The sequence below is a fragment of the Podarcis tiliguerta genome (genome assembly GCF_965153285.1).
Source record: "Podarcis tiliguerta genome assembly, chromosome: 6".
In the NCBI taxonomy this organism is placed as follows: Eukaryota; Metazoa; Chordata; class Lepidosauria; order Squamata; family Lacertidae; genus Podarcis; species Podarcis tiliguerta.
Genome location: NC_139539.1, coordinates 30,866,644 through 30,891,904, shown reverse-complemented (window position 1 = coordinate 30,891,904; position 25,261 = coordinate 30,866,644). Strand labels below are relative to the sequence as shown.

At 41.9% G+C, this 25,261-nt stretch overlaps 2 protein-coding genes across 8 annotated transcripts in view; one reads left to right on the top strand and one right to left on the bottom strand.

Annotated features, from left to right (window-relative positions):
• Nucleotides 1–12,631, top strand: part of ERGIC3 (ERGIC and golgi 3) — a 20,397-nt gene extending 7,766 nt beyond the window's left edge. For 2 of the 4 annotated variants that reach the window (XM_083444063.1, XM_083444061.1), the window contains exons 5-14: nt 173–266; nt 1,107–1,272; nt 3,417–3,474; nt 7,084–7,098; nt 8,796–8,827; nt 9,415–9,511; nt 10,545–10,609; nt 11,145–11,281; nt 11,669–11,724; nt 12,178–12,631. In XM_083444063.1, the coding sequence (XP_083300189.1) occupies nt 173–266; nt 1,107–1,272; nt 3,417–3,474; nt 7,084–7,098; nt 8,796–8,827; nt 9,415–9,511; nt 10,545–10,609; nt 11,145–11,281; nt 11,669–11,724; nt 12,178–12,257 (800 nt within the window). In that variant the 3' untranslated portion in view covers nt 12,258–12,631. The remainder of the gene's footprint in view (nt 1–172; nt 267–1,106; nt 1,273–3,416; nt 3,475–7,083; nt 7,099–8,795; nt 8,828–9,414; nt 9,512–10,544; nt 10,610–11,144; nt 11,282–11,668; nt 11,725–12,177) is intronic. The other 2 variants (XM_083444064.1, XM_083444062.1) reach the window with 1 other exon arrangement.
• Nucleotides 11,319–25,261, bottom strand: LOC310679210 (CMP-N-acetylneuraminate-beta-galactosamide-alpha-2,3-sialyltransferase 2-like). Of its 4 annotated transcripts, XM_083444084.1 has the most exons (8): nt 23,125–23,549; nt 20,845–21,007; nt 20,471–20,805; nt 18,250–18,440; nt 17,039–17,218; nt 16,223–16,268; nt 14,354–14,473; nt 11,319–13,329 (listed from the first exon to the last, which is right to left on the bottom strand). In XM_083444084.1, the coding sequence occupies exons 3-8, from the start codon at nt 20,741–20,743 to the stop codon at nt 13,162–13,164; spliced, it is 978 nt and encodes a 325-aa protein (XP_083300210.1). In that variant the 5' UTR covers nt 20,744–20,805; nt 20,845–21,007; nt 23,125–23,549; the 3' UTR covers nt 11,319–13,161. The 4 variants fall into 4 exon arrangements, with proteins under 4 accessions (XP_083300210.1, XP_083300211.1, XP_083300209.1 ...); XM_083444085.1 differs by lacking the exon at nt 23,125–23,549 and adding an exon at nt 25,114–25,261 and having other exon boundaries at nt 20,471–21,007; XM_083444083.1 differs by having other exon boundaries at nt 20,471–21,007; nt 23,125–23,832.

The window sequence follows — 25,261 nt, the reverse complement described above, 5'->3', positions numbered from 1 at the left end:
AACACTGTGGCATCTGATTTAAAGGCAGCTAAAGTGACAAGCTCACACTCTTGTCTACTGTAGGGCCAGACATTTGCTGCTTCTCACGGAGGTGCACCACTGTTAACAATGGTTGGGTGTGCTGGGAATCTGGGGGTTGCTAGTACAAGGACCTTGTCTGTCTTTGTTTCAGAGTTGGGAAAAGAAGAGGAAATACTATTTGATCCAAACTCTTTAGACCCTGATCGATGTGAAAGTTGTTACGGGGCAGAATCTGAGGACATCAGGTATGCCTTAATTCCCTCACTATCACCTAGAGGCAAAGCGATGAAGTTGGAAGGGAGCTGCATAACCATCGCATTTCCTGAACCTTCGAGGAAGGAGTGGGTTCCAGAATGCTTTTAGTCAAACACCAAGTGCTCGCCTATTCTGCTTACTCTGGAGGTCAGGTTGAGGATGATACTGGTTTCCTCATAGTTAATTGTAAGAGAGGATAAATAGGCAATGCGTGGATTTCATTAACCTTCTGTCTTTCAGATAACAACGGGCCGGCTGCATTTAATATTTATTTTAAATTGTTGTAACCCGTCCTGGGATCTTAGGTTGAAGGGTGGGTAAAAAATTAAAATAAATACGAAATCATCATAAGATGGTGATGGTGGTGATTTGTTGTTATTATTATTCTGTGTACATAGCTCTGCAATGGTTCGGGTTGCCTGTTTCACCGATTAGAAAGGTCCTGCAGGTTGCTTCTGTGAGTGAAGCCATAGAATGAAGAGGTTACCACTTGTCTGTCATCCATGTGCTAGTAATCTGGGAACAGCTCAGCATGCTGCATCTGAGATAGGGAGACACATTTTTTCCACATTATTTACTTATGGGAAGACCTATAGGGCACATCTTTTTGTGTCCCTGCTGGTGGCTATTTCTTGCTCAGCAACCTTCGCCCTCTCCCAGCTGTGAGTTTTCTGAAGCTCCATGAAGCACACAGGAAGCAACTGGCAGGGCTTACCCAGCTTAGCACATTTCAGATGGAAGTATAGACTTTTATGCAGAACCCCATTTTCTTACTATGTGCTTCATAGGTGACCAGTTTTGCTGGTTTACATGCTTATTCTTTTTCACAGATGCTGTAATACTTGTGACGATGTGAGAGAAGCATACAGGCGGCGTGGCTGGGCTTTCAAGAATCCAGACACAATAGAACAATGCAAGAGAGAAGGATTTAGCCAGAAAATGCAAGAGCAGAAAAATGAGGGCTGCAAAGTATATGGCTTCTTAGAAGTCAACAAAGTAAGTGAGTCAATTTTTATCACCTTACTCCAAAAGGTCTATTGAAATCCCAGTGACACAAGTCACCAAGAAGCAAGGGAAACTAGAAAAATGGGATCCGCACTCTGGTGTTGCCATAGTTTGAGTGTCAGTCTCTAGATTTTTGCAGGCGTGCATATTACTGTTGAGCAACATACAAGATAGATACCATGTAGAATAGAAATTAATATAGTGATTAGCAAACGTTCACCGACAGTTTTTAGAGCCAGAACATAAACTCTTTATTTAACCCCGTGGAGAATACGGGTTGCATGTGGAGTATGCTTTTATATGCTTTGGTCTACCACAAGTTTTTGGCAGCTTAAGTCTTTTCTGTACTTTGTTTAATCTTAAAAAGAGGAATGCCAGTGTCTCCCTCTAAGCTCTCTTCCAGATTCCTTATAAGTTAGATAGTTCCTAATGAAACTGCTTATTCCTTCCGCATTTGGCACTAGCTTCTCTCCTGTAACTAACACCTCTGTAGCAGGAAGTGACTTTTTCGGACCAAATTTACATATGTAGACTACTAAATACTAGGTTGTATCACTAAATGATAGCTTGTACCACTTCAGACTTCTGGGTGAAGGGTACTTCATTTCTGAATATAAAAAAGAAAGGGTGAGGACCACCCAACATACACAGTAGGGAGACCAGGCTAGAATCTTTCCTTTTATTTGGGATAGTGCCCAGACCAGTTTTATTCATCATATAAGGGGGAATGAATCTAGCCCTGTTTGCTTTCTTCTGTGCTAATCTACTTTCAAATAGTGTGGTTTTGATGGAGGGAAAGATTCAAAAATGTGGTTCACCATTTGCAGACTGAAGTGGTAAAAGCCATGGTGGGTTTTGGGTTTTGTTTTGATTTTACATAATATTACATATCTTTGGCAGAGATTGAGATTGTGCCATAAAAACATTACTTCTGATCCAGAGGACCTGATTACCGTATTTTTTGCTCGATAACACGCACCGGACCATAACACGCACGCAGTTTTTAGAGGAGGAAAACATGAAAAAAAATATTCTGGGAGGGAGGGAGGGAAGGAAGGAAGGAAGAGAGGGGGAGAGCTCACATTTGTGCAGCTGCCTTGCCTTGAACCGGAGCAAAAAGAGGAGGAGGAGACGCAGGGACACGAGCCTTGGAAGCCGCTTTTTACCGGTGAGGTGCTGGGGGAGGGACAGAAGGGGATGCCCTCTTTGTCCCTCCTTCCGGCTCATTGTAAAGAAAGCAGAGTAAGAGCCGCTTACATGTGTGTAAGCGGATCTCCCTTTGCTTGAATTACAGTCAGCCCATCAGACTATAAAGTCACCTCGCCAAAAAACAATAGAGCAGGCAGACACGGAGAAAGAGAGGCTCTCCCTTCTCCCACCTTGGATTTTACACGCTGCGCTCAGCTTTTGCTGGCTGCAGGCAGACACGGAGAAAGAGAGGCAGCTCTCCGAAAAGCCTGCAAGAGCGGCTCCTCCCACCTGCATTCGCTCCATAACGCGCACACACATTTCCCTTTACCTTTTGGGGGGGGAAACTGAGTGTTATGATGCGAAAAGTACGGTAGTTTATGAACATGTGAGCTAATTTACTTCCATGAAGGAAATGTATGTGAAGTCCAAAAGCAGTGAGCCTGGAATGGGGAAAGGGAGCTACTTCTGATGAGAGGTGCTGTTCTTCCCCCAAAGGCTTCCATGAGTCCATAGTTGGGGCTGTGTCTGTTCAAGTTGAGCATTCTTATCTCTTCAATAGTCAGTGTAGCAAGCAATCTGCATTTGCAGTTTGGAGGAGGGGTTCAAAGCCTTGGATATCATTTTTGTATCTTTCTCAATTTGGTGTCTCTTGACTTTAAAATATCAACTGTATGTTGATATAGTAATTCTCATAATTCTGACTGTTTTCAATTTGCAGAGAAAGGCAATAAGATTTGTACATTGCTGTGCTTTGGACATTAGCAACTCCTGCTTGGATCTAGTTTGGGTGAAAGTGTATTGCAGTACAGTATATAGGTTAAACACTTCACCTTCACATTCCTTGTGGAGTGCCCTCTTTAAGCTTTACAGCTTCACTTTTTAAAGTTGTTACAATCTTCTCTGGAGAGCAGGGCAGTTTAATGAAATGTAGCTGTCTTTTACAGGTAGCTGGCAATTTTCACTTTGCACCAGGAAAAAGCTTTCAGCAATCTCATGTTCATGGTAAAGTAGTTTGCATTCTTCTGAATGGGTTTTTTGTAATGTTCCCTTTTTACTAAATATCAGGAAATAATTGTAACTCATGCACTAAAGTAGGTATATAGTATATACTGTTAAGGAGGAACTTTCTGAAGGGATGTTCTGAGAAGTATGTTGGAAAACTGTGATGTTTCTATTCACATGAGAAAAAAAGTTGTAACATTAGATCCTTTGAGGCAGTGCCTTTCTTCTATAAATGGGTTTTTATCAATAGCCACTTCTGTCCTGGCAGTGGTAAGACTAGCATTTCAAAGCAGTTCAAATCCTGTTAATAATCCGCTGCCTTATATACAGGGTTATTTGACAACATAAATGTTTTAAGTAATGAAATAAAAAAATATTGTTATCCTCAGAGCCACGCCGGTCAGGTTGGCTTACAAAATTAAACCAAAAATAAGCACAAGTATACTTACCATGCACAGCACACATTATATTTCAAAACAAATAAATAGGATATTTTAAGACCAAGATTGAAATTGCATGCGGTAGTTTGATGCATCAAATTTTTTAAGCATACATTTTATGGCAGGCTGTAGCATAGTTCTGTGAGCATGCTGAGCTTATTCCATTGTCATACAGGACGAGCGAAAATTCGGCTTGAATGTGCGCTTCCAGTATATTAAGATTTTGATACAAATGTTAGACTAGATCGACTAACACAATTCAGGAAAAAAGTACTTTGGCATCTGCAGCTTTTTCAAAATTCAGAATGCACATAATGCATGTATGTGATAGTGAATATACTGTCTGCAATCACTGTCTGAAGGTTTCCTCTTCAATTTTGTACTGAATATTCTCCATTTCTGGTTTTCACTCCTGGAACATAGAAATGGTTCCTGCCAAAGTTTCTGTGTGACAGTGCTATAGAACAGTGGAGTGGGGGGAACCCTTGGCCTGGCATGGGTCCCAATTTTAGACTGTAAAACTGTTTTCCTCAGAACATACCCACCTGCGTTATGTGATCTCAGGTGTGGGCAGGTAGAAATGTGGCTGGATCACCTGCACAACTGAGTTTCCAGAGAGAACTCAATTGTGCAGCCAATCCCTGCAGGAATCATCTTTGCCAGCCCTGCGATTGGCACTTGGGAAGCACTGAGCACAGGGTTTGCAAAGCACTTTATGCAGTGCTATCCGAAGGTCCAACTGCTAACTAGTTGTCAGGTACTTGCCAAGTGCTGAGCACAGGGCTAGCAAAGCCTATTGCACTGCACTTTCCAATTGCCCAACAACCCTTTGACTTTCAGACACTTGTGAAATGCTGCGCAATAAACTTTGATAGGTGGGTAGGACAACCCAACTGTAAATTGTCTGACATAATAATGGTAGTCCCACCTACTTGTCAGAGTTGGCCAGAGGGGTGGTGGTGACAGATAAAGCACTGGCCCACTGGGCCAAAATGGTTCCCCAGCTCTGCTATAGCATATTACTCCTTATTGCTTCTGTTAACTTGTTGAATGTTTTCTGCTCTAGCACTTAATCAAAGGAAGATGAGCTTTATTATTTTCTGTTCCTCCCTCTCCTCTCAAATGGGAACTTTGTCAGGGAATTTCCCCTTCTCCTTTTCTGTCTTGACATCTTAGTCTTTTACCAAAAGTTTAACAAATGGCACTTTATCACTGATGAGTTCTTCCACATCTGACTCGAAAAGTCTCTGCTGCTAAAAGGAAGTCAATGCTGAAATTCTCATCTTTTTCTGGAATCTTGTTTTAGATATCTTGCCAGTAGTTTAAGATCAACATGATTGTGTTTCTTTTACAAACCATCCAGCTTCTTCCTCCTGTTTGCGTGGAAGAGTAGTCTAGTCCAGAACAGCATAACATGGGATACAATAAAAAAATATTGATATTGAACAACTGTACTCTTGCCTTCATGTTCCCCTTAAACCATAGCCTGTGCTAGAGGAAGCTTGAAAAAAAAAGAGTATCTAATGTTGAGAGGCTGCTGCTTTTGCAATAATGTATATTATCTCTGCTTTAGATCCTTCTGGAACAGTTGAGAGCAACCACCACTTATTGATAATACTGATTTGTTTAGTTAAATTTTAATTGTAGCTTCATAGGGTTTGGACTCTTCTTTTCAGAATATGAGCATTGCTCTACACCTAGTATTTTATCAGCTGAACTACATAGGTCAACCAACTGTCATTTAAAAAACTATTAATCTTCTATCTTTTTTAAGTTGGGAAAATATGAAGGTATAAATAATACTATGGGCCAAAGCATTCTGTTTCTTTTCTGTGCACTGTCTTTTTAATTTTTCCTGTAATAATTGATTCAGTTTAAACATGATTACACTGGTCCAAGCTCGTCACTTCCCTGCATAAACCTTGTTCTACCTGTTTCAGTTGCATGAGCTCCCTTCTGAAGGGAATAGGTTTCGGAGTCTAGCAATCCGCATGACCTCAGCTGTAGTTCATGGTGCTGATCTTTGCTTTTCAGCATCTCCACCATCTGTTAAGGATAATGGATGTCATAATTCTGGTCCATTATTAGGCTGTTAAATATCACTTATATCAGATGGAACTTCTGTAGTTTGTGAAGGACTGTAGCCATGTGCATTCACCCTTGTGGCTGTAGAGAGAAGATGTACAGTATAGGTGTTTTCCAGTGATTAGGGTACAGAGGTTGTGCATGGTGCTCAGCTCCCTGGCTCACAGTCTCATCACTCCAAATAGTTGATCCTTTGCTTATTACGGTTTCCTTGCATTACTAGCTGACAAGATCAGTCATGGAAGAACGATGAGTTGTTAGGGAGGTTTAACCAAATTCTGATGTGGATGATTTGCATCACTTATTCTGGCTGCTCAGTGGTGTATGTGGTGAAGGACTTGAGATTTCTCCCAAATATGTGATACTAGGACAGCTAAAGCCATGCCCATTTTTCTTTCACAGTTAAGAGGCAGTTGGCCAGAGGCAAAATAATTCCTTGGTAGAATTCCTGTGCTGTAAGTGTCAAGATCCAACTTGCTAATTGTGTTGCTTGTGAAGGGCCTTTGCCAGTGCAAAATGTTTCACTGTGCACAGAAGCATTGGCCAGGCAAAAGATGGAGATTGGTTGAGATTGTTTGAAACTAGTGATCAGTGCCAATTCATAATGTTTTCCATCCTCTAATCTTTGCTGTAAGACTGAGCATTATAGACTTATGTGTTCCACAAGGCCATTCTTTCCCCAGCCCTTAAAAGACCTAGAACAGGGACAGCTTAGCCTTGGGAGGGCTGTATAAACACATGCATTCAGATCATCATGTAGCATGCTGGTTTCCTCTCTGGGCCTGTAGTTGGTGCCCTGCAGCAACTGAAAGGGCAGCCAATGCTGTATCTTTAGGAAGCAACACAGTGTTCCTTTTTAGTCCTCAGGCCATAGGTATATGTGAAGGTTCACATGCGCAATTCAGTGCTGCTTTGTGCCCCTTCACAAATTGCTCCAAGCCCAGAGTTTTGTTGGCAGAGTAGCCAGTGCTGCTTCAAAGCAAAACTAATATCAAGTATTGCCTTTGTTTTTACATCCTTGCTTTTCAGTATGGAGCTCTGAATGTTTCTCTCTTTCTTTTCTTAACCCTGCTCATTTTTGCAGTTCACGCTGTTGAGAGTAAGTGTTGCTGACTTATTTTCTTTACTATTTCTGTACTGTCTGTAATTAAACCAGTTAATTTCTCCAATTCAACCTTGGTGCTCCCTAAAGATTTGACAGAATTAAAGTATCAGTAGACACCGCATGTTTTCAGTCAAGGAACTGCAAATTGTTTTCACGTGGCTTTAGAAGGTCTCTTTTGTATAAAAAATGTCAGGTCATTTCCGTTCTTATCTTCAAAATAATGTTCGTTGAACATATGGAAGAGAGTGCAGGATTAAGCCCTCTGCCCAGCCAATTGGATCTCACAGCATGTAGAGAAAAAGAGGACAGCATATAATAGTTTAAAAATTTAGCTTAGCTTTATATTGCGCTCATCTTAATAATGAAAGAAATGTCTCCATACCCTATAAAGACATTATGCCTAAACAGGGAAAACCTAATGCGTGCAAGGACCTTGGGACGTATATCAGGCTATACATGTTCAGCCACGCACAGAGCCCCGTGGAGACTTTCTTCTGCAACTGGGGGGGGGGGGGTGGAGCAGGTTTGCGGTGCAGGGTATATTAAAGGCAGGGCCAGTGCAATTTGCCCTGAGGACTATATCTGTGTTGCCATAATGCTTGAACAGCACATTTCTTTCTTCCCATTAAAGTGTGAATGTGCCTTCTGAAACTGCTCTATAGATACATATTTTACTTTAGTTTGTAAATGTGAAGACCTAGGCAGACTGACTGGTTTGGGAAGCTTTGCAGACAATTGAAGGCAGCTTCACACATTTTAAAAATGCAAACCTAAAGACCTTGCATGGCATATTTAAAAAAGAAATTGACAAATTGTGTTTTTCAGCTAAACCTCTGATAGGAATACATACTCCAGACATCAGGGTTGGTCTTAGCCGCCACATCTACACCCAGTAGAACATACATATACACACAGATACCCCTTAGTTGTAAGCCTGAGAGTGGAACATCTAGTATCTCTGTCCTAAATTCTCAAAATGTTAGTAGCTTCATTCCCAGTTGGATCTGACACTTACTGCTGAATTGCCTTGCTCAAATCCCTATCTTATATTACAGTCATCTTAATATTGTATTACTATTATAGATTTGGTTGATAACTTGCAGTGGATTTCACTTACTTAGATTTCCAAACGTTAGTTTGCATAGAGCTAAATAGCATAAAAAAGCGAGAAGTATTCTATTTATTTAGAAGAACCTATTTAAAGGGATTAACAACTTGGTATCTGAAAACGCCTAAAGAGGAATTGCAACTAAACTGGGATAATTTAGCAAAGTTAAAAGCCTGCTCTGAATGCATTCAGAAATTAACATAAGCTGTATTTGCAGGTTGGGAAAGAATAAAGAGCTGCAACCTTGAAAACACAGTTGAGAATTATGGTGGGCAGTATCTGGTGATGGAACAAATAGGTGTATTCTAATCCTTGTGCATATACTTAGAATGTGGCATATGAGTTGAGAAGTTGTAAACTGTTCTGAGGTTTTGTTTACAATTAAGGTATACATATTTTGTTCAACAAATAAAATATCTTCCAGTTGCGCAAGGAAGTTTGTCGTGTCCTTTACTTGGAAACATGCTAGGATTGTGAAAATTTGCAGGTTTTTCTCTTTCTTTTAAAAAAGAACAGAGCAGTTAAATAACTTTAGGAAGTCTTTTCCTTTATGTAACATTTTGTTGTCTTGCTTCTCTTACAGTTCATGATCTGCAGAGCTTTGGACTTGACAATGTAAGTATCTAGGAAAGACATATTGAGTTTGAGATATTGATTCACATCTGCAGAGAAGGGAGTCACGTGTCAGTGCAGATGATTTCCCCTTGTGCTTACTGGTGTGGCACCTCTAGCTTTGGCAGCAGCTGTGTAAATGATAGGCAAAAAGAACAAAAAGCAACATTTAGAACAAAACTGTTTCCCCCCAAAAGGTGACCACATAATTCATTGTATACTGGTGCTTTCAGAATCCAGTGAGTCACTAAGCATCTCTCCTGAGCTCCTTGCCTTATTTTATTCTCACCCTGCATGCCGCTGTGACTGCAGTTCCCAGAGGAGAAGAGGTGTGTAATTACAGGGAGAGGAGTGTATTTCTAGCAGGGCTTCTACCCTAAGGTGGTAAATGCATGAAAATTGCGCAGAAGAGAAAACATCATTAGCTGTGCTCAACTTGCATAAGCAGGCACAGGTGCTAAAATCCTGCTGCTCTTATTGGAGAGAGTTGGTGAAAAACACCTACCTACCTTTTGATCATAGGCTTAGTACTCTGCCTGCTCTGCCCTTTGCTGGTTCTGTTTGAACATGTTTCCCTTTTTTTGTTTCAGATAAACATGACCCATTTTATCAAGCACCTTTCATTTGGGAGGGATTATCCTGGCATTGTGAACCCACTTGATGGGACAGTTGTCACAGCACACCAAGGTACTGGTCTGAAAATAAGTTTTGTTATAGTTTGCTTATATACAGCTTTTGCCCCCAAAGTGATGAATACTGTACAGTGTTACCTCGGGTTACATATGCTTCAGGTTACAGACTCCGCTAACCCAGAAATAGTACCTCGGGTTAAGAACTTTGCTTCAGGCTGAGAACAGAAATCGTGCTCCAGTAGCGCGGCGGCAGCGGGAGGCCCCATTGGCTAAAGTGGTGCTTCAGGTTAAGAACAGTTTCAGGTTAAGAATGGACCTCCGGAACGAATTAAGTGCTTAACCCGAGGTACCACTGTATTAATAAAAAGAAAGGTGCAGTAAAATACAGTAAGTCAGCTGTAAAAGCAATATAAGATAGCTAATAATAACAATACCATACTTTTCTGTGTATAATACTACAGTGGTACCTCGGGTTAAGTACTTAATTTTTTCTGGTAATGCCACACAAGTTATTTATATATGCATTTATTTTAATATAAAGTTGAGCAACTAACTGGCTAGCTTCTGGCTCAGTAAAATGGGAAAGATGCCAGGAAGCGTCCTCTTCCACCTGGCTGACTGTAAGTTACAAGCAGGGGTGCATGCATGAAAGAATTGTCTTTGGTCTTTTCTCCATCCCCCCCCCCCCCTTCTTTACTTTCTAAGCCATTCCCAGCTCAGAAAGATGGAGTTATAGGGACAGAGACTCTTCTCCCCACACCCCACAGCAAAATAAATCTGGATAGGGAGAGGGAACTAGCCTTGCCTTTCTTCCCTGGGAATGAAATCTCGAGGTTTTTTTCTCTCCCTCCCTCACCTGCTCTTTCATAAGACCCTGCTGGTAAGATTGCAGACTAAAATCATTATAGCAGATATTATTACTATGTAGCTTAGACCTCAATAGAATTCTAACTTCCCACTTCAAAGTTATTGCTGCTTACTAATTATCTATTCAAATTCCTTCTTGCCCCATATCAATTTCGTTAAGTTCTGTATAAGGGGACTTTCTCCCCCGAATGGCTCCTATTAACACCGTATTTTGCACTTAGCATCCATGATGTTCCAGTACTTCGTAAAAGTGGTCCCCACAGTGTATATGAAGGTCGACGGTGAGGTAAGATCCCCACATTTTCTTTTAAAAACAAACAAACACACCAAAACCTAGCATTATATTTTAATATAGAACAGTGCTGTCCAGGTTATTGCAGTGTAATTAGGGGTTGGGACATGAGGAAATGAAATTGCAAAGAGTTTTGTGTATCTTATTACCAATAAGCCTCTGAACAATCAAAGCTCCAGATTTGCAAAAGTGTGGATGACAACCACATGGGGATTTCTGAAAGAGAGAAGTCTTTATTGCTGTGGACCCAGTTTCCTCAGGCTAGAGAATGTAGTGTGGCGACAGGACAGTTATGAGTCTTGGGGGGAATTATCTTGAGTGTATTGTAGGACTTGGGTAGGTGGTTTCTTTGTGTTGGGCAGAAGGGGGTGGAGAGAGAGGCCAAACTAAGGTATACTTAATGCTTCCTGCTGGGGAAGAATGCATTGTGGCAAAATTCAACCCAGCTCCAAATCCTATATAGTCAATTGTGTGTCTTAACTTGTTTAATTAGAAAGAGTAACATTATGTTCTACTTATGTTCTACTAGGTGGTGAGATCAAATCAGTTTTCAGTAACACGACATGAGAAAGTAGCTAACGGGCTAATTGGAGACCAGGGTCTCCCTGGAGTATTTGTGCTCTATGAGCTTTCTCCCATGATGGTGAAACTAACAGAGAAACACAGGTGAGAAGTTTTCACATGAACCCATTTTACAACTTGCTTATAAAATTACGTTTCATTTATTCATCACGTGATGCATACAAATAGGTTGTAGAGGTAGTTGCAAAAAGCTTCCATTTGAGGCAGTTAACATTTTGACTGCCTTTTGAACCTAAGTGTTCATTGGACGTGGTGAAGTGGGATTGAATTACTGTATTTACTCGAGTCTAATGCACCACTGAATCCATTGCGCACCTTAATTTTTGCAACGTGATTTGGCCAAAAAAGGTGAGCATTAGATTAAATACAGTAATCCATGGGTTTCACCCCCCCCCCAAGTTTTAACTTGTTCATTCATAATGTACACATTACATGGTAATCAACATTTTTTTTCCCCCTCACCCCATATAGGTCCTTTACACATTTTCTCACAGGAGTCTGTGCCATCATTGGAGGGGTATTTACAGGTATTTGAATGTTTTAATTGTTCTCCTCATCTATCTTGGATCTAAAGCTTAGCTTGCAAATGTTTTGATCAATACATCCTAGGCATTTTCAAAACTTGTTTTTACAAAGATGGCAGAATCGTCACTAGTAGTACAATGATTGTTGAAATATTATAGTACATCTGTTTTCTATACATGTAAAATGAGCAAAAATGCAACTGAATGGTGCTTATCAAAAAGTGTCTCCTACTAGTATTTAGTGAGCAGCGTATTTTGGTTGTGGGATATGGCTCTTTGGGCAGTGCACTATTTCCTCACTGCTTTGACAAGTTTAGGAATCCCACCCCCCACCCCCGAACACCTAAAAGCAACTTTTGGGAAGAAAGAGGGGGGTTTCTTTTTTAATTTCCCCTTTACATGCACTGTCCATATGGAGCATATATAACCTGACCTTCCTTTTCCTCCTTCTTCCAGTGGCAGGACTCATTGATTCTTTGATCTATCATTCAGCTCGGGTCATTCAAAAGAAAATAGAACTTGGAAAAACAACATAAATTATCAGGTGCAATCCCCTCTGAAGAACTTGAAGGAATTAAAAACAAATGGTCATTTTGAGGGTGCCAAGAAGATCCCTGGACTTGTACTAAGACTGGAACTATCATCCGTCTCTCTTCACAAGTAAAATGGGGGATTAATTTAAACATCCATCTTTTGTGGCAGTGCTGTATACCCTAGATTTCAGTACTTGTCTTATATGTTGGCCTATCTCTCAACTTCTAGATCATGAAATGAAGAATATGGAACACAAGACCTTTTACATGTGTAAAACAAATATTTTCTATTTAATTTGTACACAGTGCTACCCTTAGGATGTTTGTTTGGACCAAATTCTCAGGAAAAAGTTTTAATAAAGTCGTGTAATATTTGCTTTCTTTTTACTTACATTTCAACACTCTGTATCACATAACATTACAACCAAGAATATTGCTCAGTAGTCTGCGCTTGCTTCCCTGCTCCTCTGATACCTTATACTTAGCATTTCTTAACCACTTAAATAACAGTGACTTTAGCACGAATGTAGGCCTGGGAGGTACTGTCAATATCAGCTTTTTGAAATCTCTGTCCAAGGATAGAGCATCCTACATTGTCCATAAAATGCAATGAAAGAGAAGCACAAAGTCAGCTATCGGGCATAGCCTCTGTTGTCCAAATTTAAAGAAAAAACATTTCAAGTTTTTCTTGCTAAGAAAGTAATCTGTTCAGAAGTGGTGTTACATGTGTATGTTTGTGTATATACATACATACCTGCGCCGGGTGCAGTAGCGCTGGGCTGCTGAACTGTGCTTCGATCTCTAATCCATCCACCTTGTTTCTCTTGTGGCTCAAAAGACCATCATTGGTCCTAGGTTCCTCTTTCTTGGACTAGTGACTTTGAAGTCTGTGGGGCACTGGAGCAAGCTATTTATAAAATGATATTCTGCCTTCAACTGCTAGTCTCTCAATGAGTGCCAGTTCAAAAGTGGCATTGTGGACTCCAGTCCTGCGGAAAGCTCCAGCGTACCGATTCTTTTCCCAGTAGTGGTGCCAGTTCCCTCTGCTGTCTGCACCGAAACCAAATGCAGAGACCTGCCACACAAAACATTATGGGGAAGGAAATGAGAGTATGAGGCCTATGTAGCCCCAAAGCTGCTACCTAATCTAGCATTCTGTTTCTCAGAAGTCTGCAGGCAGGGCACAAGGGCAACAGACCTTTCCCAGGGAGTGGTGGTCAGCTACATGCAGCCATCGATAATAAAAATTATTTAAAACAAAAAAAAAAAACGTTAAAAAAAATTGTTCATCACAATAACATTGTCGCAATAAAAAATGATAAATACAGTTCCCCCACCCTGCTCCCCATGACTTTCCTCAACTCCCTCTTTTGGTTCATAACACATTAACTTCTCCTGCTTGTTTTGTTATCTCTCAATAAAGCTGTCGTAAATTTAATAATCAATAATCTAACCCTGCAAGGAGTGGCCACATTTTATGAAAGCAGACTCCATTATAGAAAGATAGCAGTGACGAGGTTAATTTCGGCAAAGATTTTTAAATGTGAAACATACTGTAATAGCTGCTTAATAGATACCCTTCCTCCAGTGTCACTCCTAATTTAATTTGGGGCTTTGTGGAATTTGGTAGGTTTAGTTAGTTCATTCTTTAAGAGGAGATGGATTTTTATGCAAAGACAATGAAACAAAAATGGAAAGTCACACTGCCAGCTTGTAGCATATTCAGCTTATTATCAGGGCCTGCTTGTTTCTGTATAATTTGAGTAATTTTTAGGGTGTTTTTTTTAAAAAATATATATCTTATTATATTGCAACTTAGTGATCAAGACATAAGACATCCAGCACAGTTTCAATACCAGCCACATGCAATCTCTTCAGTCAACGTCAGTGTTTCAAAACATGGGAAAGGACTATCTTGTTTTCTGAAGGACTCTGCCCATGTACTTTCTGAACTACCATTCTGTTACCAAATCAGTTGTGAGAAAAGTTGCTTTTTTAAACATGGCCCAAAGAGGCAAGTTGCCTCACAACCAAATGCACTACACCCCAATAAGAACAGCAGCCTGTATCTGTAGACATCTGGAGATCACTGTACATACCTGTTTGCAAGTATGGATAGCAAAAAGCAGTGCAGCGAATCCAGTGGATGGATACCTTCCAAAGCGCTTCATCCATTTATCGTGAATATATTTTAGGAAGGCAGGGTTCAGTATTAAGACCTGAGGAGAAGAAAAACATTTGGACTGAGAAGCTCTTGCCTATTGTCATAGCCTCTTCCTCAAATTGTCCCACCTGCCACAAGCATAGCTAATGAGAATGAGATGGTTTGTGACTCTGATGCTCAACATATTAAAAGCAAAGGTGTTGGTCTTTACTTAAAGCAAATTCATGCTGCTTGATAAAATTAAATCTCCCAAGAAGTTCACATAAACAAATGAAACATCAGTTCATATAAAAGTACGAAATATTTTGTATTTCAATAAATATTTCCTTCAAACTTAAGTAAAAGCAATCACAACAGCCCTTGCCTTTTTAAACATTAGTCGCTCCAGTCAAGAGTAACCTAAGCCCAATTTGTATTAGTTTTTCATTTCTGTACTTGTGCTATAGGGCTTAGGAGTGTTGAACTAGGACCTGGGAGAACAGGGTTCAAAATCCTCACAGTGTCGAGAATCTCTGTCAGAGATCAGTCACACCATCTCTCAGCCTAACCCACCTCACAGAGGTCATGTGATGACAATGTGAGGAGCAGGGGAACCATGTGTGCCACCTGGAGCTCCTTGGAGGCAGGAAAGGATGTAAATAATAATACAAATACAAGTTTTCCAGTACAGTGTTTCATTAGACTCAAAGGCCTAATGCAGTGGTTTTCAAGCAGTGTGCCGTGGCAGCCTGGGGTGCCTTGAATGATGGTCAGTGGTGTTGTGGGCAACCCTGGCCTCTTTCCTTCTTCCTCTGATGCCTTGTCGCGTCTCTGCCTCCCAAAGGCTTACACACCTGTTTGTTGCAGCAGCCCTGGCTATGGGCTCCTCAGGCAAATGGTGCCTCTGGGGCTGGCCAGGGGGTACTTCCCCGGCCCCTGTGGGGCAGTGGGAGGAGGCACCACTCTCTTTGTGGGGGGCAGCTCAGAGACCGGGGGGGGGGGCAGCTGCATCTGCTCAGAGGACTCCCAAGGAGAAGAGAGGAAGCTGAGAGAACACTCCACAAGGGAGGGTGTTCAAAAAAGGGTGAGGGGCTGCCAGCTATGTAGGCAAGGGGTGACATAACTGGGCCTCTGAGCCCCATGGGGCGCCGCAGAAAGAAGGCAGTTGGTCAAGGGAGCCATGGACCCAAAAAGGTTGAAAACCTCTGGCCTAACGATTTATTTCAGAAGGTAAAACAGAATTTTACTCTTGGATTGTTGAAATTAATGAAGCTGTTCATTTTCTGCCGGAAACCTCAAGACTTCCGTTGTTCTACTCCATAACCTTTTCCTCGCCCCTAAAAGCTGGCCCATTAAAATTACATTTTATGTAAGCTCTGTAGTTGTGCTTTTAAGTGCCAAGGTGGTTTTTTTTTTGGTCTTCTTTTGTTTACAGAAATTGCCAGTGTGGGGCCCCCAGTCTGGATCAGGATTCTAGCATAGGGGTTGGATGGCTTTATACCCACTAGCCATCCTCACTTGAGGATGAAAAGGCCTCCGTTCAATTTGCACTGCAGTGAAATCTTCCATTTGCTTCAATGCTATCCCTTCCACCCACCATAAAATTGCAGGGGAGGATATGGATTGGGAGCATAGTTGGGGCAGGAGGAGATTAAAGCTCCTCTACCTCCATTCTAGAGTCCTGGAATAAGACTGTGGGGTCCACACTGACAATTTTTGTAAAAACAACCAAAACACTGCAGTTGCACATATCAGTCCTTAAATTCACAAAATAAAGAAGCAATGACAGATCTGAATCAATGTATTGCCTGCATTCACAACTTACCTTGCTTTTGTCAGCTTCAATGAAGGGCTTGACTCTTTGGTATGTACTATAAAAGAAATGGAAGAATAGCATTCATCGTTTTATTACTTTTACCATCAAGCTTTCTATTTTTTCCCCTCCAGTGTTCAGTATACATAAAACCCATTCCTGGAGAGTCACGCAACTCCCTGAATAATGAATGACCGGGTGCGCTCCTGTTATTACAAGCATATTTCCATACATTTGCAGCACTGACCTAAGCCCATAGTGGACAAATTTGTAGTCTCAATGAAGCTTTTAAGGGTGATTTCAAGATTTCCCTACTGACTGAATGTAAAGGCGCAAAGAAACCAACTCTGCTCTTAGCAATGGATGTTTATCGTGAGGAATGAAATCCTCATCATGCACTGTTTGGAGAAGTACTTCATTTTGTCTGCCCTGAAACTCCCACCATTTCGCTTCATTGGTGACCCCAGATTCTAATACCATGGGAGAGGAAGAACTAAAGCTCTCTCTCTCTCTACTTCAACCACTTTTTATCTATGATGTCTCCCTTATAAATCCCTTCTAAACTTAAAAACAACAACCCCACAAACATAGTAACATTTACTCACATAGGACATGCTCCAGCCCATTGATATTCTGATTTCTTTTTTCTGCACCTTTTCCAGCTCTATGCTGTCTTTTTAAGGGGTTCAAGCAGACCTGTACAGAATATCCTCTCACAGTGCAGAAGTTGTGCCCAAAGGAACCTGCCCCATAAATGAATGCTTAAGGTTTTGTTCCTGCTGTAGTACTTGCCTAGCTTTTTGTACTCCAGTTAGACAAAGTGCTCACCGCTTAATTTCTCCTGAGGAAAAAGCACTAGCTAGCCATTTGAGATCCAGAGGTTTGAAGGGGACGAGCACAAGATGGACGCCAGCATGCAGGTTCACAGCACTCTCTGGGTACATGAAATGGTGCGTGGTTCTTGTACCAACATCTTCCTCAAAGCCTTCAGTTTGTGCTGTGTTCATCCTCAAAGGACATAAGAAACATGATCAGATGCTTCACAAAATTTCCAGTCCAGAAACATGGGGACGGTCAAAGTCTGAATCTGACACTTGATGGGCTGAGGCCTAGGGACATCAATCAGATGCCATTCTTCAGGACTGTAGGTTACCAGATTTTATTTTCAAATCTGGAGTTGGGATTGTTATTCTCAGCAACTATTCGCATATGCAACTTTTGTCACACACATCCCAACTTCTCTAGCTGCTTCTGCCTTTGCATCTCCCCACCATTTCAGAATTTAGACTGTAATCCCCATTCTGGCACAAGGAACTGTTCTTCTTTGCTTATGGTAATGCCTTATGCCAGGGGTAGGCAACCTAAGGCCCAGGGGCCGGATGCAGCCCAATTACCTTCTCAATCCGGCCTGTGGATGGTCCAGGAATCGGCGTGTTTTTACATGAGCAGAATGTGTCCTTTTATTTAAAATGCATCTCTGGGTTATTTGTGGGGCATAGGAATTCGTTCATAATTTTTTTCCAAAACATAGTCCAGCCCACCACATGGTCTGAGGGACGGTGGACCGGCTGACCCCTGCCTTATGCACTCGAAGGGTCTAAATGATGCTGATGATTAGAATAGCAGCAACCATAGTAATCCTTTTGAATTACAATTACTGCTCAACAATATTTTGTTGGGTAATAATCCTATTAACCCTATTGGAAGGTGATGGCTTCATTATTTTTTAAAAAAATACAAACTGAGAAGCATTAATTAGTTAATGATAAATGGTCCCTTCCAACTATGATTCTGTGGCTGAGCCTTCAGTGTTAACCATCAGAGAGAGAGATTTAAAGTATCAAGAGATCATATCCCCAACAATTATCTCTCATCAGCCCATCATTCTGACCTATTAACAAAAAATCTCCCTAACAAAGGAATGGTTTCTCATCAGCCATAATACTACATTATAGCAGCCACACAAAAATACTTTTCAGCATTATTCACACTAATTTTATGAAGCCCAAGGTAGGGCGTATATACTTTACTCCACTTACCTCAGCACAAAGTGGTGAGAGTCAATCTTTTTTCCATATTTAGAGCCCTTCAGCCTCCCTGAATTGCCCACCACAGCACATGTTCCACACGGGCTAAAATCCTGGGCTGTAACAGGAGGGGAGTGAAGGATGTCAAACAAGTGCTTTATTATCTTCTGGAGTTGGCTTCCATCCTGATATCCTTGCAGCCTCTAATGAAACAAAGTATGCTTCTTGTTGTTGTTGTTGTTGTAATTCCCCCCCAGTAATTTCCCCCCAGGGACGCGGGTGGTGCTTTGGGTTAAACCACAGAGCCTAGGGCTTGCTGATCAGAAGATTGGTGGTTCGAATCCCTGCGACGGGGTGAGCTCCCGTTGCTAAGTCCCAGCTCCTGCCAACCTAGCAGTTCGAAAGCACATTAAAGTGCCAGTAGATAAATAGATACTGCTCCGGCGGGAAGATAAACTGTGTTTCCGTGCGCTGTTCTGGTTCTCCAGAAGCGGCTTAGTTGTGCGGGCTACATGACCCAGAAGCTGTACGCCGGCTCTCTTGGCCAATAAAGCGAGATGAGCGCCGCAACCCCAGAGTCGGCCACGACTGGACCAAATGGTCAGGGGTTCCTTTACCTTTTATGTTGTTATGACCACCCTGGGCTCCTTGAAGAGGATGAGATATAATTATTTTATTATTAATAAATACTAACAGAGGACATTAAGGGAGGGGGTGTAGAACCTGCTTTCCAATAGCGTCTTTTTATATATAAAAAATGGAACTGCCTGCTTAAACAGAACACAAAAGAGAAATATTTGATGGTACAATTGACTGACTGAAAACTATTCTGAAGAGAGATGCAGAACAAAGGCAAATATTTTTAACGAGAATGCCTCATGCAAAGGTGGCTCCTGTGCTGTCAGTCAGGAAAGCATTGCTCATGTGCTGTTACTGCTGATTTTTTTATCTCAGAAATGGAAGACTGCTATGCAACTATGAAAGCACAGGATCTCTCTTTGGGTAAAGCAGGTGGCCTCTGTACATCTCCCACCCAGTGACTTTCCTGGTGCTGCAGCCAGGACTCTTTCCTCATTATTGAGAGACTCCTGGGTATATGTACAAGAGAGAGTTAATTGAGCTGGAAGGACTGCTTAAGATTAGTCAAACCAGCTGGCCAGATCGTCCTTTGGTTAGGGAAATTATGACCATGGGCTAAATTATGAGTAATGGTTGCTTTAATGAATAGTTATAAAGCAATAAATAGTTAGTTTATTTATTGAATTTATATCCATGCCTTCCTCCCAGAGTTGCTCAGGGAGACAGTTTGCCCAGCTAAATATTAGCAAATATCATAGCAGTGTACAACACCGCAATAAATAAAAATGGTTTCCCAGAAAAACTGACCCATGAGTCAACTTATCCTTTTAAGGTAAAGGTAAAAGGGAAAGGACCCCTAAACGGTTAAGTCCAGTCAAAGTGGACTGTGGGGTTGTGGTGCTCATCTCACTTTCAGGCCAAGGGAGCCAGTGTTTGTCCACAGACAGCTGTCCAGGTCATGTGGCCTGCATGACTAAGCCGCTTTTGTCACAACAGAACAGCATGACGGAAACCAGAGTGCACGGAAACGCCATCTAAGAAAGCCTGTAGTAATAGGAGAGACTTTGGTATCTGATGGTTGGACTTCATTAATATTTTTTAATGTGATGCCCTGTGCGGGGCCAAAATTGGGCACCCCCAAATGGATCATCTTTGTTATGGGTCTTCTCAATTTTGCGCCCCCTCAGCATAATGCCCTGTCGGGGGAAACTGCCCACACCACCCAAAACCCAGTGCTGATCTGATGAAATGTAGATGTTGGAGCCTGCCTAATTTCAATGGGCTGGATCTCCAGCACAGACAGGTGAAGATTAGTGGCCTGAACAAATGCAGAGCAGGTAAAACATTTGCCAACTCTTCCTGCTCTGCATTTGGTGCTGCTATTCCTGTATGAGAGGGGAACTGCAGGACCATTCCTGGAGAAGGACCCACCTCAAAGTAATTTACAGCAGCTGGCCTTGATGTTGGACCTCCTGGTGAAGTTGGGAGTTAAAAACAAAACAAACACCAAACAAAAGAAAAGGTATGCAGTACACTGCTAGAACCTCTGAGCACTTAAAGAACTAAGGAGATGTTCTGTGCTTCATTTTGCTCAATGGACACAGCAGGGAGGAGCCTTCCTGCATGTTTGTCATTAATGTGGTGCAACACTCACCAGCCACCACTGCAGAACCTCCGAGGGGACCTCTGGATTTCTAAGTGTCAGCAGGCAGTTTACTGAGGCATCAAAGTGATCACAAAACCAGTCCAACTTGCTAGGCTCTGTGCACCTGTTCTGGCTGCACATCTTTCCCTCCCAGGGAGACTCCATCAGCGGCCATTCTCCAGAGGAAGGCGAAGGGTCCATATACACAGCCTTGTAAACCTTCCAAAGGAAAAACGCAAGGCAGAGGGCCAGGATGCACCACAGCTTTTTCCTGAACTGCATCCTTCACTCAATCAGCTGGATCTCATAGTTAAAAAACCTTCTATGAGGCAAAAGCATCATGCAGTGTGGTTTAACTTTATTGCCTATGTCAGACTTTTTGCTCTGCGAGTTTCCTGTTCACATATGATGGGCAGGTCGCTTCTTGAGTAGATACTGCTCCACACAGATGCGCAGCCCAGCAGCTAAAAACTCAGAAAAATCAAGGTCCGACTCATTCTCCATTTATTCAGCCAGTCAGTGTTAAAGCCTCACATCAAACGAATGCTGAAACACACAGAACCACTGGCAATCATCTTTGAGAATTCCTGGAGAACAGGCGAAGTCCCGGCAGACTGGAGGAGGGCAAATGTTGTCCCTATTTTCAAAAAGGGGAAAAGAGAGGACCCAAATAATTACCGCCCAGTCAGTCTAACATCAATACCAGGGAAGATTCTGGAGCAGATCATTAAGCAAACAATCTGTGAGCACCTAGAAAGGAATGCTGTGATCACCAATAGTCAGCATGGATTTCTGAAAAATAAGTCATGTCAGACTAACCTGATCTCATTTTTTGACAGAATTACAAGCCTGGTAGATGAAGGGAACGCAGTGGATGTAGTCTACCTTGATTTCAGCAAGGCATTTGACAAGGTGCCCCATGATATTCTTGTAAAGAAGCTGGTAAAATGCGGTCTTGACTATGCTACCACTCAGTGGATTTGTAACTGGCTGACTGACCGGACCCAAAGGGTGCTCATCAATGGTTCCTCTTCATCCTGGAGAAGAGTGACTAGTGGGGTGCCACAGGGTTCTGTCTTGGGCCCGGTCTTATTCAACATCTTTATCAACGACTTGGATGATGGACTCAAGGGCATCCTGATCAAATTTGCAGATGACACCAAACTGGGAGGGGTGGCTAACACCCCAGAAGACAGGATCACACTTCAAAACGACCTTGACAGATTAGAGAACTGGGCCAAAACAACCAAGATGAATTTTAACAGGGAGAAATGTAAAGTATTGCACTTGGGCAAAAAAAATGAGAGGCACAAATACAAGATGGGTGACACCTGGCTTGAGAGCAGTACATGTGAAAAGGATCTAGGAGTCTTGGTTGACCACAAACTTAACATGAGCCAACAGTGTGACGCGGCAGCTAAAAAAGCCAATGCAATTCTGGGCTGCATCAATAGGAGTATAGCATCTAGATCAAGGGAAGTTATAGTGCCACTGTATTCTGCTCTGGTCAGACCTCACCTGGAGTACTGTGTCCAGTTCTGGGCACCACAGTTCAAGAAGGACACTGACAAACTAGAACGTGTACAGAGGAGGGCAACCAAAATGGTCAAAGGCCTGGAAACAATGCCTTATGAGGATCGGCTAAGGGAGCTGGGCATGTTTAGCCTGGAGAAGAGGAGGTTAAGGGGTGATATGATAGCCATGTTCAAATATATAAAAGGATGTCACATAGAGGAGGGAGAAAGGTTGTTTTCTGCTGCTCCAGAGAAGCGGACACGGAGCAATGGATACAAACTACAAGAAAGAAGATTCCACCTAAACATTAGGAAGAACTTCCTGACAGTAAGAGCTGTTTGACAGTGGAATTTGCTGCCAAGGAGTGTGGTGGAGTCTCCTTCTTTGGAGGTCTTTAAGCAGAGGCTTGACAACCATATGTCAGGAGTGCTCTGATGGTGTTTCCTGCTTGGCAGGGGGTTGGACTCGATGACCCTTGTGGTCTCTTCCAACTCTATGATTCTATGATTCTATTCTATGATTCTATACTGATATGTTGTTAGAGCAAAAGAAAGAAATAAGACAACTCTGAAGAATGGAAAAGAGAGATAATGTGCAGAGCTTCACATTTTAAAATGGGACCAGCGTTTGTTGCTCTGATGCTAAGGATGCTAAAGTATAAAATGTTATAAATGAACTCTGTACATGTTTTGTGACTTTCATCTAATGACTTCACAATCCTAGGCACATTGCTTAGGAACGAGTCCTGTGAAACTCAGCAATATATTCTTCTGAATAAAAGGTGCCTAGGATCTGGCTGTAACTGAAGGGGGAACGGGTGTGTGGAAGGAATTAAAAACACAAATTACAGCTGCAAACACACTACACCTTTAATGCACGTTTGAAGCACGTTTCCTACTCAAAGAATTCTGGGCACTGTAGTTTATCTATCACAAACAATTCCCAGCCACTCTGAACAAACTACTGTGCCCAAAATTATTTGAGGGGAGGAAATGTACTCCGAATGTGTTTTAAAGATATGATAACCGGATGACAGGAAGTGAATGAAGACCAGTTTGTGAGCAATGAACAAGCAAATAAGAGAGAGGAAGAAGGCAAAAGGAGTATTAACAAAAATGAAAGAAAGACACAACCCTCTGCACACTTACCCGGGAAGAGCAAGCTCCACTGAACGCATTGGGATTTACTTGTGAGAGTCAACACGCACAGGCACCGGTGGCTGCCCCAAACGGAAGTTTTGTTGCAAATTCAGCTGAGATAGTGGAGTTCCTCTATCGAGGGAGAAGCACTGGTTCCAGCAACGAGGGAATTGTTTCCCTTTTCCTGCTAGTTTATCGCTGCAGCGTGGAAAGTTGCTGCAAGCACAACTATGACTCACTTGGGAAAGGAGGTTGCTGCGCTTGGCACCACTGCAACTAACAGCTTCCGAGGAGGGATCTTCTTCAGGACCTCAGCAGGAGATTGTCCCCTTCCCCACCTGGCTGAGATAATCACTAGGCCCCCCACCTTGCACTAAGGGTATTTGCATTTCAAAAACAAAAACTAATGCAAATACACTTTCTGCTAGAGAAAAAACTGGCTCGTTCCCCTCCTTTGTTAACCAGGCAAACTTTTTGGCATAATTGAGGTTATGTTTCAACAAGTTCAAGGACACCTCAGCAGACTCTACAGTGTTTTCAAAAAACAAGGACCTGCAGCGAAGACTGAACAGGCTGTTGTTTCAAAGTCTGCAGCTACGTTATCTCGTGTCCCTGAAGTCTCTTATCAAGTCAAGCTACATGTTGCTACTATCTTTCAAGCAAAAAACATAGCCATGAGAGTCAATTACTGCCCTCCAAGGCAGCTCTGCCTGACAGTCCTCAACTTCTGAGGGGAAAAACTAGGGAAGGAATTGTGTGGGAGGAGGAAATCCTGCTTGCACCCCGCCAACTACCGCAAGAGGTGATTCAGTGGAGGCAGGAGTTTGTTTTCCCACACGAAGCTTTCATTGTTTGATTAGTCTAAATCACTCTGTAAGGTAAGCGTAAAACCTATAATGGCCAGGCACCTTATTATTTCACACAAATCAGAGTTAACGTCTCCTATTTATTCACATTTACATGGATTTTTGCACATTTCATCAGAAAGCACTACAGCTAGCAAATGCACTGTGAAAAATGCTACAAGGCAAGTCCTATTCTCATCTGTCCTTTCAGAGGGTGTCTTAAAGGGTGGAGGATGCAGAAATGAACATCCTCTGAGACCCTTCTTTGTGTGCCTCCTCCATGAGAGATCTGGAGGGTGGCAACATGAGAACGGCTCGTCTGGAACCTTCATTACATATCTTTAGGCACCAGGTGAAAATGTTTGTCTATAACCAGGCCTTTGGCTGATTAACATCCTATGGCCTTTTAAATGTGTTTGTGGGAGGGGAGTTATTGGTTTATTGCGTATTTTGTGCTCTCATTTTTCATTTTATATGTTGTGAGCTGCCCTGTGAGCTTTGGATGAAGGGCGGTATATAAATTCAATTAATAATGATAATAATAATGCTGACAGTGGAAAGAGAGGTTCGTGCTGGTTGTCAAGACAAGCTTTTATTCATTATTTCCAAGCACTGTGGAAATATGGGCTACAGATAAGCAACTTCTGCTAAAAATAATTTAAGGCATTAGGCAGAGTACTTGTCAGATTACTGGTACATGGTTATGTATTTATTTTATTAATTTCATAAAATTTATACACTGCCTGATTGTGTGTGGGGTTTTTTTTTAAACCACCCTCAGAGCATTTTACAAATACTGCAAAGGAACATTTGCTCTTCTTATGCAAATACTTACTTTCAGTTTACAAACTGCCAGAATGTCCCATTGATTTTAAAGGGGTATCTCCTGCATTAGCAACATTTATGTGTGTCCAAATGTTAGTTTAATGGTGCCTCTCCCTTCTGCGTCAAAGCAGCATTGCTTTGGAATATAATTTGACATTTTATAGCAGCTTGTGAAGCAGAGCACAATTACTCCTGAAACACACTGTCACAGAGATACATGCACTATGTCTGATGCTACTCATTGCATTGAATAATGTCACAGGCCCTATACTGAGAATCCTAACTGTAGCTGCTGAAAGATAGTTTGCTAGTGTTACCAACTGCTTACCTTACCCAAGTGTTGGAGATCACACAGCCCGGGCAAACTGAATTATTGTTCTTCCTCTTCCTTGGTTGCACTCAGAATATTAATGAAGATTGAAGCCACCTCCCATGGCTGCATGCAGTAAGTGACTCATTTTGAAATAGTGCTTTCA